Genomic DNA, 14894 nt, shown 5'->3' with positions numbered 1-14894 from the left:
CATGGTTACACGCCATACGAGCCTCCAGAGGTTCTCATGCACCTCTGCCATGCAGTGCATGTCTTCAGGCGGGGACATCTCTGTCAGGAGGTCGCCGCTCCGACTGGCTAAGTCCAGCGCCACCGGGTCCTCCTGGACCTCGGGCTGGTTCAGCCAGAATATCACCGGGTGTCGGTCTGCTGCAGTGCTTCTTCTGCAAGATCGGTCATTGTGTAACGTCCGCCACACACGAGGATCGTACCAGCAGGTCATGACACTGGTGTTGAACATATTAGTGCACTAGCTTTAATGAATAAAGAATGAAAATTGAACTGCTTTTGATATAAAATATAAAAACAGGATACATAACCAATAACTTATGTAGGCCTGACTGTATTTTTAATAGACAGAGCAGCACTTCACAGCTGCCTCTTGCTAAAACTGTATTTGAAATTGTATTTTTTAATAGAATTGTCATTATTATTATTTTTTATCGGAGAAGAAAGAATTCTCCTATCAAAATAGCTTTTACTGTCTTCTGTTTTTAATTGATATTACTGTAGTGTAATAGAGGACATTAAATCAAAAGCATTGTGGATAAACGGTATACAAACCTGGATGAGTTAGAAAATTAAGAATAAATTAAGATAAATTAGCAGCCTTTGTACTCTGGTGCCAAATAAATTTTTTTTTTCTACGTGGGTGCGTATTTTATGTATGCGGTCTTCCGCAAATATGTAACAATATGTAAAATATGTAAAATTATGTAAAAATGCCACTTAATATTATATATTAGTTAATAGGATGCGGAATGTCACAGTTGTTAAAGTGTCCAAACCAGGGTTAAGATCAAGTCTTAATATTTACAGTAGGCCTACGTATAAAAAGTGCATGTGCTTTTCGGTAAGTAGGCGAAACAAAATTTTCTTGCGGCGTGCAGAAAGGGGATTGCCCGTCACCATGCGTCAGCTTTTTCAACACTCGGAAGAGAAACGAGAAAAAAACGAAACTGTCATTCTACTTTATAAACTCCCAGAATCATCTAATTTTCCGTTTTATGAAGGTAGCCCTATAAAGTATTTGTTTTGTATTTATTTGTATTTAATTTGCGAAATAATTCATTCAAACGCATTGCAATAGAAATTAAGGTACGTTTATCGGGTTGTCTGAGTGTGATCAGTAATTACGTTGTAATCCTGTTTTGTTAATGATTTTTTTTTTAGACAGGTCTCGTTAAACATGAAGTGGAAGATGTTGCTGTTGGCCATATATCTGTTTAAAGGTATTTTAAAAGAAAACGATCTGCCAGTGTTTTCGGTGTGGTTTGTTTAATAGAAAGTGACAGTTATTACAGTGGGCTCAGCGTGTAGCACTGTGGCCTCACATCTCCGGGGACACGGAGTTGAATCCCGTTGTGCTGCCACAGTTAGGCGCTGATTTCCTCCCGTACTTGTGTGCAGACCTGCGTTGGTTATGCGCGTGTATGTGCGTGCGTTTTTTTATATTTATTTATTTATTTTGTTCTATTTTTTTCTTAAAGAACTTTATTGAACAACACCATATAGCTTACAAATTTCTCAAGTATTACACCGCATAACTGAGCATATACAAAAATCTGAGAATACTGTATGCCATCTTAGCAAAATACAAATAGATAAATGAAATAAATAATGAACAAAACATAAAGAGATACATAAAGTGAAATAAAAGTAAATAAAAATAAAAGAAAAAGATGAAAGTGGGTCTATTCATACAATAAATTATGGAAGAACTGAGAAACGAACAAGGCTTGTTGTTTTCATGTATTTCAATGTTTTTTTTCTAAATTCAAGAGTTCTTTCATGAAAGCTACAAATAAGGATTTGGACCCATAGAATCTGCACCTATGAATAAATTATTTGGCCATTAAAATTATAGTATTGTATATTATATCTCTTTTTTGTCATGCATGAGACCACCAAATTTAACATCATGAAATTCTAGTTTGTGTAAGAGATTATCTTTGACATTTAACCAATTTTGAAGAAGTTCCCAACTTCTGTTCCTCAGGGTAATCTCTTTTTTTTCAATGGAAGAGGGAATAACCTAGAGGTAAGAGTATTTCTTAAGACTTCGTGCATTTTTTCCCTTTAAAGTCAAGTTCATCAATACAGGGAAAAGGTTAGTTCGGACTTATGTGATATAAAGCATCGCTCCTTTAACCATATTCAACATTCCTTGTGGAATTGCCTTAATAACCACTTTATATTGTTTCTCAGTACACTCCTAATTGATTTTGTCCATAAAAATATCATACTCTAATAGATTACCTCCTTCGTCCAACAGATGTTATAGAGACTGTGCTGTAGTTGTTTAGATAGGAACAAGTTTTCTTAAGTGTTGTTGCGCTGGGACCTTTAAAATTGTTATCCGCCCCTCTTTGGAGTGAGTTGCGGGCATTTTCTCTAGAGTTCGGGTTTCATGCATCGGCTGTTGTTGTTCCTAATTAAGATCATCATCAGGACTTGTGTGCGTCCATAAGATAAAGTTGTAATTATTGATTCTGAGTGAAGTTTGAGGATGTTTAAAATATTTAAAGTGTGCACATGTTGTTCAGGTTAATGTTTCGCAGTAAAGATGTTAGCAGCGGATGCTGAGTGCTGCCGGTGTTCTGTCGAAAAATACTACCTATCGAGACGTGCTATCGAGCCTTTCTGCGCATGTGCAGTTCCACCGTTTTGGGATTAGGGTTAGGTTTTAGGGGTTTTGGGGGGGTTAGGGTTAGGGTAAGAGTTAGGGTTAGGGCTATCGATAGCACTACGGTAGCATTTTTCGACAAGGCAGCATAACGGAACACCCGGATCTCTTAACAACATATGTTGTAATGTTTATGCTGGAGAATCCACGTGTAATGTTGCTCATGTGAGGTTGAGATATTACTGAAATGTCTGTCCGTAGAACCTTAAGTGCCAATTTTGTGTGTTTAGCTTAGCCGTCTAAATGCATGCATATTTCACTTAATGATAATTATAATTATTTACAGTGCTTGAAGTGGGCCGGAACGCAGCGGAACGCAGTTCCGGAACTTCTGTATTTTCGTCTTTTGGGTTCCGCCACTTTTTTCTGCGTTCCGGTACTTACTGAAACTGATCCGATGCAGCGACAGTGGCCCGAGAAAATTAGAGTTCCTGCACTTATTTTTTTTCCCAATTCAAGCACTGAGATCTGGACAACTTAATAGGCGACTGTAGAGATCATGCGTGTATACTGTATGTGCGTTTGTGCATGCGTGACTTCGCTATGTGTTTGTATATGCGTTTGTGCATGCGTGACTTCATTATGTGTGTGTATGTGCGTTTGTGCATACGTGCCTTCATTATGCGTGTGTATGTGCGTGTGTGCATGCGTGCCTTAGTTATGTGTGTATGTGTGTGCATGCCTGCGTTCGTTATGCGTGTATATGTGCGTTTGTGCATGCATGACTTCGCTATGTGTTTGTATGTGCGTTTGTGCATGTGTGACTTTTTTATGTGTGTGTATGTTCGTTTGTGAAGGCGTGACTTTTTTATGTATGTGTATGTGGGTGTATGTGCATGTGTTTTTTATGTGTGTGTATGTGCATGCATAACTTCGTTATGTGCGTTTCTCCATGCGTGACTTAGTTATGTGTGTGTATGTGCGTTTGTGCAAGCGTGACTTCGTTATGTGTGTGACCTTGGGCCACATCGGCTACGACCGGTACTGAACTGGCGTCCTTTCCAGGACCCCTTCCTGCTTTTTGTCCTATACTGCCTGGTGCAGCCTTAGCATTAGCAGTTCGACAACAAATAATTATAACAGAGTGTTTGAGAGTCAAGCACAATAAAATAATTGATATAAATTTCTACAGCTAACATCTTGTTGTCCTTCTACAGAGACCTGTGCTTCTGACGGAGTACAGATAGACTGCGAGGGCTTTTTTTCCTGCGCTGCATGGATGTATCGGCGTTCTGGAGTTCCTGCCAATGTCTTTTTCCGGGAGGGGGAAATAGCAGTTCTTAGATGTCCCCTAAAATCCTCTTCCTTGGTCTGGAGAAAGAATTCCTCCCTGGGGCTCCAGGAGCTGATAGAGGAGGTTGGGAGACCACAGGTTAAACAGAAAGACATGCTGTTTATGATGAAAGTATTAAAGAATGACAGCGGAATGTACACCTGCATGGAGAAGTGAGTGATCTAACAGTATGTATGCTGATTATGCTGTGTACTCCTGCATGATAAGGTACCTAAACAAGAAGCAGGCAACCTGACCAGGACCAGACTGTGTCGTTCTATGCAGCGGAGAGCTGAAGTAAATGCTGTCATTTGCTAGTTCAGCACATTCACATTACAGTAATATCATGATGCATGATTCCGTACTTGATGGGAAGGGAGTATTTTGTACTTTGATTCATCAAACTGTCTGTAGATAAATGTTACAATGATGGGGTCTACTTCTTCAAACTTCAATGGACTTGAGTCCATTGTAACCGTAAATTACATTCCCACACATTTATTTATTTATCACACAGTTTTACCCAAAGCAATGTGTAACTGAGGGAGGTGGGGCAACCAGCCTTCTTGTGTTCTGGGTTTGGATGTAGACTTGTAATTGTTTCACATAATTAGCATTGTGAATAATGGCTAGATAAACAGTCAGCTTTCCTGTACTTTCATTTATCACTGTTCTGACAGCATGAGTGGTGACCAGGTGCATCTCTGGTTTGGCTTAGCTAGCGTGTCTCAAGACAGTTTGTATAGATACTTCGCAATGTCTCCTGCATGCATTAACTGATGTTTTTTTCTGTTGAAGAAATGGAGATAAAAATGCCTGGATTAATTTGACAGTGTACAGTGAATGTTACATGGATGACACTATCTATGATGACTATTCTCATGAGAAGAAATCATATGTCATTACAAAGAAATTTCTCAATGACCCTTCTTTCTGTCAGTTGAACATCACTTGGTTCAAGGTACAGAATCTGCTTATTTTCCCAATGCCATATATGTTATGTGTATTTTCAGAAATACACATGCAGATTATACTTTAGAACATTCTACCTTAAGAAAAGAATTGAGAGAATAGTTGTTTGACTAGTTTTAATCATACTACATTTTTTTTCCTTTTCTGTTGTTAGGTTTCTGACAATTGCCATGAAACATATATTTCCTCTACGAAAAACATTCACTTTGAAATGGTTTCTAAAAGTGATGAAGGGGTCTATAAATCTAAAAGCTTCTGCAAATACAAGGGGATGTTGTACTACACTTCTGAAACAAACAACTTATCAGTAAAAGGTAAATTACTGAAATGCTGAATTTGCTCAGTTAACTTTGCTTTATATTTTTGCAGTTTGTTGTGTCTAAAACAAAACCTGTTGTTAAAAAATGGAGTTTCTTCTATAAAAATGAAATGGAAATGAAATGAATGAAAAAGCCAAGCTATTCTTGAAATTGATGGCTTTTTTGTCCTTACATACATGAGGCATGATTTGTTCAGGTATAATACTGATTTATGATGTAACTTTTGGCAGCTTCTATGGATCCTCTTGAGCCCAAAATTATAAAACCACAACCCAATGAAAACATCAGTGTGGATCTGGGTAAGAGGAAGGGGTTTTGGAAATTGTCCAAATGGATCTTTTATTTCTTCGGATACCGATATACTCACATTAAGAAACATGAATAATACATTGATTAAAGTGCATAATCTGAATGTTTCCCCAGTGTGTACAAATTTTGTACAATAAGCCTAGATCAACACATTTAAATGAAAGCAGGGATAAACCATCGACTAACAACAAAAGGATTAATATACAGACATGTTCAAATACATAAACCGTCTTTATTTACAATGATGAAAACAGAGAATGAAATGATATACTGTAAATTCTGGCATTTTTATGTGATTCTACAGGTCAGAAGGTTGAGATAATGTGTTTAGCGGTTATGGACAGTCATCCTAAAACAGAATACATGGAGCTTCATTGGATTAATAGATCTTCAAATATTCCTACAGATCAGAACATGACCGTTTACTACAACAGCACTATGTGAGCATCGTAGGTTTCTCACAACAATATGATAAAACAACAAACAACAGAACCAAATTTCGCTGACATTCAGCATCTTCAAAGTGTAAGCCCTGCTTAGCTGTCTGTGCTTTTTTCTCAGCCAGGAGCAAAGGGACCAAAACAGCTATCACATGATCGCATGGCTGGTAGTGAAAAATGTCTCAAAAGTCCACCTTGACACTGCATTTACCTGCAAACTAGATTCAGACTTGTGGGTACTGATTAACGTTTCCATTACACTGAAACAGAAAGGTAGGGTCTGAACTGCTGTTCACATGTCTGTCCTGTGATCTTGTTGTTTTTGACTCAGTGCCAATGCATGGTCACTTTTTACAAAGCTGAGGAAACTAATTTAGTAGTATCTTTTAAGCGGTATATTCCTACGCTGACAAAAAAAATTATTTAATGGTTTATTTTGTGATGTGTTTCCTTTTTGTACGCTGTGTGGGGAGAGTGTGTGATTATCCTGTTCTGTTTCTGTTTTACAGTCACATCTAAGTCTGTCCCAACTGTTAGCCTAGCAATTGTGGCTGTCTCTGCCTTCATAGTTGTGGTAGTTATCATTGTGTACTACAAGCTAAGAATCGACATTGTGCTGTTCTTCCGTGACATTCAGCGTAATCAATGCCGTCCAACAGGTAAGAATTATTGAATCTTCCAGATATGTTGTTTTTTTTTTTTTTATAACTTTTCAAGTGGACAGCAGACATAACCTTTCATGTGTACTGGGTGCAGTAAATCCAGCTCGTTGTACCATCCACAAGGCTCTATCTAAGTAACACGTAGGTGTTTAATCCCCATATGAAATAGAAATGTTTCAAATGAGCCCAATAAACTTCATAAAACATCTTTCCATTGGTCAATTGGATGTCGAACACTGTTAGTACACAGAGAAGAGTGGGCAGATCCTATGGATAGTAAAAATTCTCATCAAAAAGTGGACATACATGACTTCCAGTGGACAGGGACGATATGTATATGAGAAATCAGAATCATAAAGACATTTGCAGCTCTCAATCAGGAATTTAATTCTAGGAGAACTGAAACCCAGACTGATTCTTGAACACGTGAAATGTGTGGGATGTTTGAAAGTCAAATGATGAAATGGCAAATTTCCAAAAATCACTCAGTCCATTTTTGGCAAAGTCAGGATTCCTTGTCAAAAGTTTCATGAAGAACTTTCATTAAATTTCTGAAACTTACCAAGTCCCAAAAATGGTTCTTACGTAACCAACCGTTTTGTAAAATTTGCTCATGAATTATTTACACCTCTGCTACAGTAACACCACATATTGACTATGTTTCAGATGGCAAGCAATATGATGCCTACATCTCATACTATCAGACCTGCAGTGAGGAAGCGTTGACTGAGGATGAGAGGGTATTGCTGCTGAACCTTTTGGAGACCCAGTATAGTTACCGGCTCTGTGTCTATGACCGTGACTTGCTTCCTGGAGAAGGTGAGACCTGTAAAAATCTGCAAGATGTTCTTAAACATCAAAAAAAGGTCAAGTGGCACATACTTTGTGTAAACTTCAAAACATTCTGGAGACATATGAGCTAATACTTGTAGGAAACGATTCATGTTTCAGACTCAGTTACATATATTATGATTTACCAGCATATACACCTAGTAACCTCTGTCTTTTAACTGTGGTTCCTAAACTACAACTGCAAAAATATATGTAACAGAGAGTTTATTTTTCAGAAATTCCCTTAATTAAACCTGGTCACCTGACCTCTTTTTGAAGTATCCTCAGCTCCATCTACCTGCCACAACTGCTATAGTTTTTTAATACTATAATCCTTATTTATCATTAATGAAATCTAAAGAACTATACAAATACGTAAAGTGTATGTGTTTGTCAGCATCAAAGCAGCTGAAAACTGATTAGCTGTCTCCACGGTTACCTATTTAGACTGGGCTCATGGGAGTTTTACTTGCACAAAAATGGGTAACACTTTACGTAAAGCAGTCAGGATAATTTTTATGAAGCTCTCATCCATAGTACGCTATAGATACCTTCATAATGCAATGCAAAGGATCCATGATTCTGATACTGACCATTATAATACATTATGGAGGTATCTATAGTGCTTTATAAAAGGAGGCTTCGTAGAAAGTGTTATCCAAAAATGTTCTGAGAGCAGAAGGGAAAATGATTGGTTCAATGATTGATCAATTAGATTATATTGGAGACCAATCAGATATATGGGTCTTGCCTCCTCTAGTTGCTTGGACCCAGCACCTCTACAATCTGATTGGTTATCTCTCTGAACCAGTCATTTTTCCTTTTGCCCTCAGAACACTTTTGTGTAAGTAAAAGCTTAATCTGAATAAAAGCAGTGACCAATACAGCATAAACTAAAGATAGAGTTTAAATGTTTCTATATGTTATATATGTTTTTGTAAAAAATTAAGCTATCTAATATTAGTAGAGTTTTTTTCCTTCAGGCTCCACTGGATAAATAGTTAAATTATTATTATAATTCTTTCAATTAAAAGTTCTGACACCTGGGTGCTGCCATGTGATTTATTTAGCACCTGGGTGCCCCTGTTTGATTGGTGTAATGAATTGGTGCTGCTGTATGATTGGCCAATTCAGCGGCAGTGGAGGCAGTGCTGGAGCGTGTGAAACAGAGTCGCCGGCTGCTGCTGATTCCCAGGGCTGAAGGGCCACAGGCAGAGGACCAGTATGGCCTGCAGGGGGGGCTGCATGCAGCACTGGTGGACCGCCATACTCGCCTCATTCTGATCCGGAAGACACCACGTGGTGGCCTGGACTCCCTTCCTGAGTCTCTGCGTCTGCTGGCACGCTCTGGAGGGGCTGTAACCTGGAAGGGAAACCGCTCAGCTCCCCTGAGCTCAGAATTCTGGAAGCACATGCTTTACCACATGCCTGCCAGAAGGAGGCAGCAGAATGAACTGGTGCTGCTGTGATTATGGAAAGTCAGGCCACCCAGTTACTTCGCCTGGCCTTTGATAGATTTAGAGTAGTGATGGCCAAATGAAGTTTCGTGAACCATTTCCTGTATTTTTTGACTCCACTAGATGGTGCTGTCTGTACATAAAATCATTCCCCAGAGCAAGAGCACCATCTACTGGGGTCAAAAAATACAGCAAATGGTTCATGAGGCTTCGGAAAATACAGCAAATGGTTCATGAGGCTAATTTAGAGCTCTGCACTTGTGTACCCAACAAGCCCTTCCCAATGCCTTATTATTGCTCTTACTTAAGAGATGCTTAAATTGTAAAAGACCACAGTGCCCTTAAAGTTTCAGCTGGCTCAGGAGGTTGATGCCCCTTCTCATCAGTGTAACAGGCCTTATATCCTGCTTGTTACCCTACAGTGATTCACTATATCAGGGATCTTCAAATCTGGACCTCGAATCCAAATCCAGGCCTTGTTTTCAATTCTCCCAGGTAGTTGGTTTAATAATCACTGATTCTGATTGGCCACAGAGACTTCATACCCAGCTCACAGGTATAGGAAGGCTGGAAAATCAGCAGGGCTCGGACCTTGAGGACCGTGATTTGAATAGCCCTGCACTATGTGTACCGCTCCATAACTCGTGATAAACCGAATTAGATTAAAAACCTGTTATGAGTATGAGAAATAGTAGAAGGGAGTAAAGCTGATGGTTGTCATGCAGGACATAGCGTTGTATATTCTCAGATTATGGTATATTGTGTAAAGATGGTCGCTCGAGGTGCTGATATTTTCTGAGTTAGTGGATGAGTTGGAAGGCGGTGAGAGAATGCTATGTGTGGAGGTGAAAACAGGGGCCGTTAAAAAAAAGTTCTCTCAGAGCAGCTTAGCTGTTTTTTCACAGACCTCACACCGGAAATAGGCGAGATATGCTTACAGTTGCGCCATTACATTCAGCCGCAAAGAAATGCCCACAATTTAGCTTTAGGTTATCAGAGAGCTCAGATATCTACTTTAAGGTTGGAAATTCATGTAGAATATGTAAGGGTTAATGCAGAACAAGCTGTAAGTTATACATTTATAAACCTAAGGCTGAAGAAGCAAAGAATCAACAGATTAAGAATTAAAGAATTATAATTAACGATTATAAACTAAGGATTATTTTAGAATTAAAGATCAATATAGCTCATTGATTTTCTACGGTGATTTGCTGAGCTGGAAATCAAGAATTTCACAGCGCAGTGATTAAAGCAACTTTCATTGAGTTTTCTATCTTTCTTGTATCTGTCTATTGTGAATGTGTCTTAGAAATGTGAAACTGGAAGTGGTTTTGACTTGGTGGAAAAATGGGGGTAGCGAAAGCACAGTATCAGACAGAAGAGGAACATGAAACCAGTACAGGCACAATCTAATCTAGAAGTAGATTACTTATTCACTTATTCTAATTTCTTTTCCTCCAATCCTGGCCAGTACCTGAAGAGGGCTGGTATTGACTGGTACATAGTACTGGTATTGCTTTGTTGTTTTTTGTTTTTTTTCATGAGTACTGGGCATGTTTCTTGAGTACTGGCACTTCCTACAATGTACCAGTACTGTTTAACAAGAGGAGTACTGTCCCCTGTTTTTTCACACTTCAACCACTGCCCACGCCATGTAGAAAAACACGGAACACACTGATGGAAAATGACTTGTGGGTTTATTCAAAAAACTGTCTCACTTTAAGTAATTTCTGGGATGGCTTGTTTACAGGGAAAGTACGTCAAACGGGTATTTTACGCTGCAGGAGATCGTGTGACATGACTGTGTCAGTGTGTTAAACATAGATCATATGATCCTGAGATATTTAACAGGGTTCTAGCTCAGTTTGACTCTGTAGCAGGGATGGCCTAATAAGTGGCCTAATAAGTCCAGGTTCGATTTCTATTCTGACTTCAGCATATGGAATCCTGTACAGCCTGAAATTAAAGCCCGAACCCAAACCCGAGACCGTGAGACTGAAGACAACCTGGCCTGAACAGCACTGGCAAATCTAAAACCCGAACCCAGAATATGTGTATATGGAGACTTTTTTGCAAGCTTTTGCTGCATTTCTTCCATTGCTAGTCAGATGCTTGCTGGGTAGCCGGTAGACGAGACAGAAAAAGGGGTGGGGGGGTGGGGAGTGGGGGTTGGAAAGTGCAATCGAGCAAAAGCAAAAGTGCAAGGAGCGATTTGCACATTTAAAAAAAAAACACCAAACCCAATCCCAACCAGAGGAAACTGACCTGTACTTGGGCCCGAAACTCGATACATGTTGGGTCCGTAGGACTTCGGTCGGGTCGCAGACCTGTAATACAGCCCCAATCCACAGCCACTGTTCGTTATGTCTCTTCATGATGCATTAATCTTACACACGATCTCAAGGTGGTCATTCAGAAAATACTATGAGATATTTGACTAGGCCACAATATGGATATATTTACACAATGTAACTTGTACTGTGAAGCTGTGTATGACAGTAATGGATGTCACTGGACAAAACTTGGAATGCTTAACTTTCAGTGTTCAACATATTTGTTTTCAGGTGCTATTGTGTAACTCTGCTTTGTGATTCTCCTCCAGTGTAATTCTCCTTTTTTACAGATATTAAATTAAGTTAGATTTAAATTGTAGTCTGTCATATTTTCTAACAGACATTGGCTCTTTGTACATCCATTCCCGAAACTCATCGTCCCATCAAGAACAATCTCACACACACAGTGACAGACAATTTGGGATCTCCACCTCAGTACGTGGAGAAAAACCCCATGATGACATTATGAGAACATGCAAACTCCACACACACACAGACAGGGCTGAGACTCGAACCCAGGTCTCCAGAGGTGTGAGGCAACTGTGTTAGTCCATAAACCAATGAAATATCTTACACTGACTTATAGGAAATTTAGGCATATTGAGTGTTTAATGTAGGTCTTTTGTAAAGACCTGTGTGAGTAAGGACCTGTAAGACATACGTATAAGTAGGGTGATAGATAATCCATGTCAGGAGGGACACTATGAGCTACTTCAGGCTTTAAAAACTACTTTATAACTGAAAGGCTCCTGTGTTTTAATGTTTCTGCTTGTATTTTTACCGGTTTGTTTCCTTGATTGAAAGACTCATCCAGCTGTGTCACATTAACATTAGTGACACATGCATGATTATAGGAGACTGACCAATCAGCACACAGCAAGAATTCAGTGAAATCCAGATCTTTTTCATTGAAATGGTAGTTTACAAACCCTGTTCTCCCTGACATGGATTATCTGGAAACCCTACATCACGGGTGGCCAGTCTTATCCGCAAAGGGCCGGAATGTATGTGGATTTTCCCTGCAACTCCCTAGTTAGATTACTAATTAGAGGACTGACTGGCTGAAGAGTCCTCACACCTGGGCTTGCACTGTTAACCTAAAGGTTATCCCAGAAAGCTATGTACACACTGGGCCTTTGCGGATAAGATTGGCGGCCCCTGCCCTACATACAGTATAAAGTCTCTCATTTTTTAAATTTGGAGTTAATACTGGTTTGGATACAGGATAATCCTGTAGAGGGCACCATTGTACCAAACAGGAAATTCTTGGGGAAAAAATGGGAGGAAAGAGCAAACCGGCTGGACAGGACCTACAATTTCCAAACAATGTCTTGTTCTCTTTTTAGGCAAACAGGAAAGCTAGAAATCTAGCCCTCCTAGAGGTGTCTGCTGATCAATATGTGGAGAGGATGGGACAGGAACTTATTCTAGCTCATTTTTCCATAAATCTGTTAAATATGTTCTCTGCTCCATGGAGAACGTATCAGATACTAAACTCTTACAAATATGACCCTTGTCCTTAGCCAAAATGCTAAGAAACCAGCTGTACAACATCACAGTTATGGACTGAAACATCATTTGTAAAAAATAGTTCTACAATTATTAATATCATTATGTTGAAAATCACAAGCTTTTTAAAAGCAGTATACTCATATATTGACGTATTTGAGAACTGAGTTAACAATCCACTGTCTATATTCCCCCCATTGTAATCTACAACTCAGAGCACTTAGCAAGGCTATGCTATGGATACCATTGATTGAAGTCTTGCTCTCATTGACCCTGAGACCCTGATTCTGGCCACTACTGCACAGGCCTGGAAGGATTCTAGCATTCCACTGCATAAATCATCGCTTCTTCCCACCTGAGATTGTGGCGGACATCTTCTCATTATCTACAGCAGAAGGATGGAGTTAATAAAACAGTTTAATTACTGTGTCTTTCTTTTTATAACGCACTGAATTTTGTTGCCTCATCTCTCCAACGCTCTCGTGAGTCACTGTGTCTTTATCTTATCTTCACCTTTATATCTGTAAAATCAGGAAGGCCTGGTCACGTCCTGCAGAAAAACATCACCAAGCGTGTGTACATCACACTGAATGGACCTCCCCAGCCTCATTATGGGTTCTGTCCAACACGTAACATCACTGTGCTAACAATGCCGAGGCTATGGGTTCAAATCCCAGGCAGCGTGCATAAATAGTAACATTTCCCCCTACAAAAGCGTCAATTAAGTGAATGAACATTAGTAATATACCATACTGAAACAAGAAAGGTTCAGGAAGAGTCTTGTGAAGTCCTGCATAATAAGTTGTTAGTGATTGGGTATCTGAAATATGATTGGGTATCTGAAACGTGATTGGGTATCTGAAACATGATTGGGTATCTGAAACATGATTGGGTATCTGAAACGTGACTGGGCATTTGAAACATCACATGAAAGTTTTGGCAGCGAAAGTAGGCTTTTTTCTTCATAGGTACTGTAAGGTGCTTTTTGTGAAACAAGCAATAAAGTTGGTTTAGCTTTGACAAACTAATATAAGAATACCACTCAATTATGTCACATGTTTTATCCCAAGCAGTTACTATACTTGTTACTATATCTGTTAATTCTGTAAACCTTTGTGAAGCACTGAAGTAACTACTGAAGGAACAAGTCATGAATAACACAAGTTAAATACTGATCCCATATTTGTTCATCATTAATAAATCATGATGCATGTTTCATCCCAAGCAGTTGCTATATTTGTTACTATGTTACTTCTGTAAACCTTTGTTCATCAATAATAAATCACAATGCATTTTTTTTATCTCAAGTGGCAACTATATTTGTACGATTTGTACTTCAGTAGTAACTGAGTTATTACTATAGTATTTGCGTCCCCTCAAGTAAAGTGTTACCAAGTAAAATGCTACCAGGTGAAGTGTTATCAGCATTAATTATCTAAAACTATTTTCTTAATTGTCAACCATATAAAATTATATTGCCTGATAATACTGGGTATAGGAATTTTCAGCCTTTTTTATTGTTTATATATTGTTCATTGTATGTCTTATTGTCTGAGACAAAATCAGTATTCCTGTTTCAGTGCTGGAGTTATGTGAGATAGATCACCGTCTCAGTGTTGATTTGTCAAAGAAGGTCTGTTTTGTCTTGATTTTGGCCTGACAGCAGAAGAAGCAGTAGAAGCCTTGTTCCAGCACTGCTGAAAGAAGACCATGCCAATGAGGAAGAGAAAAGGAAAAGCCCACAGGTGCAGACTGTTCCGGAATGTTTTGGGAATTAGGCCAAGAGAGACGTCAGGCAACAATCATGAGGCAAAATCGGTGGTACAGCAGCTCTCCGCATATAAAATGATTTTTTTTTCTGCCCCTAATTCCCACACTATTTCACGGACCGATTGTTAGCCTTCCGTTTAACTTCTGTGTCTGGCACAGCTTGCTAATGGATGCTTCTGAAGAACATCTGGTGCAGCCGTGTGGTCATGTGCTCACAGTTACCATTCATCTGTATTTCCGAAGAGCTGGCAAAGGCATTGTGGTGTTTCTTTCTTTTTACTTAAGAATAAGAAAGCCATGCAT

General features: G+C 39.1%; 1 protein-coding gene across 9 annotated transcripts; it reads left to right on the top strand.

Moving 5' to 3' along the window:
- The first annotated feature begins 921 nt into the window (after window positions 1-921).
- On the top strand, window positions 922-9670 carry LOC140577713 (interleukin-18 receptor 1-like). 9 transcript variants are annotated; one of them, XM_072698005.1, is made up of 12 exons: window positions 931-1127; window positions 1203-1261; window positions 2029-2070; window positions 3873-4161; window positions 4787-4949; window positions 5115-5274; window positions 5511-5579; window positions 5894-6029; window positions 6151-6302; window positions 6539-6688; window positions 7358-7510; window positions 8657-9670. In XM_072698005.1, exons 4-12 carry the CDS (start codon window positions 3935-3937, stop codon window positions 8989-8991), a joined length of 1545 nt encoding a protein of 514 aa, XP_072554106.1. In that variant the 5' UTR covers window positions 931-1127; window positions 1203-1261; window positions 2029-2070; window positions 3873-3934; the 3' UTR covers window positions 8992-9670. The 9 variants fall into 9 exon arrangements, with proteins under 9 accessions (XP_072554081.1, XP_072554106.1, XP_072554087.1 ...); XM_072697986.1 differs by having other exon boundaries at window positions 2029-2487; XM_072697980.1 differs by lacking the exon at window positions 2029-2070 and having other exon boundaries at window positions 922-1042.
- Window positions 9671-14894: the final 5224 nt, after the last annotated feature.

Source organism: Paramormyrops kingsleyae, chromosome 1 (genome assembly GCF_048594095.1).
Source record: "Paramormyrops kingsleyae isolate MSU_618 chromosome 1, PKINGS_0.4, whole genome shotgun sequence".
In the NCBI taxonomy this organism is placed as follows: Eukaryota; Metazoa; Chordata; class Actinopteri; order Osteoglossiformes; family Mormyridae; genus Paramormyrops; species Paramormyrops kingsleyae.
The sequence above is the reverse complement of the archived record's forward strand: the minus strand, read 5'-3'. Positions and strand labels throughout refer to the sequence as shown.

Coding starts and splice junctions, on each gene's coding strand:
- LOC140577713 (XM_072697978.1), top strand. Junction 6,030..6,150: donor GTTTACTACAACAGCACTAT/GTGAGCATCGTA, acceptor CTTTTTTCTCAG/CCAGGAGCAAAGGGACCAAA. Junction 6,303..6,538: donor CATTACACTGAAACAGAAAG/GTAGGGTCTGAA, acceptor TCTGTTTTACAG/TCACATCTAAGTCTGTCCCA.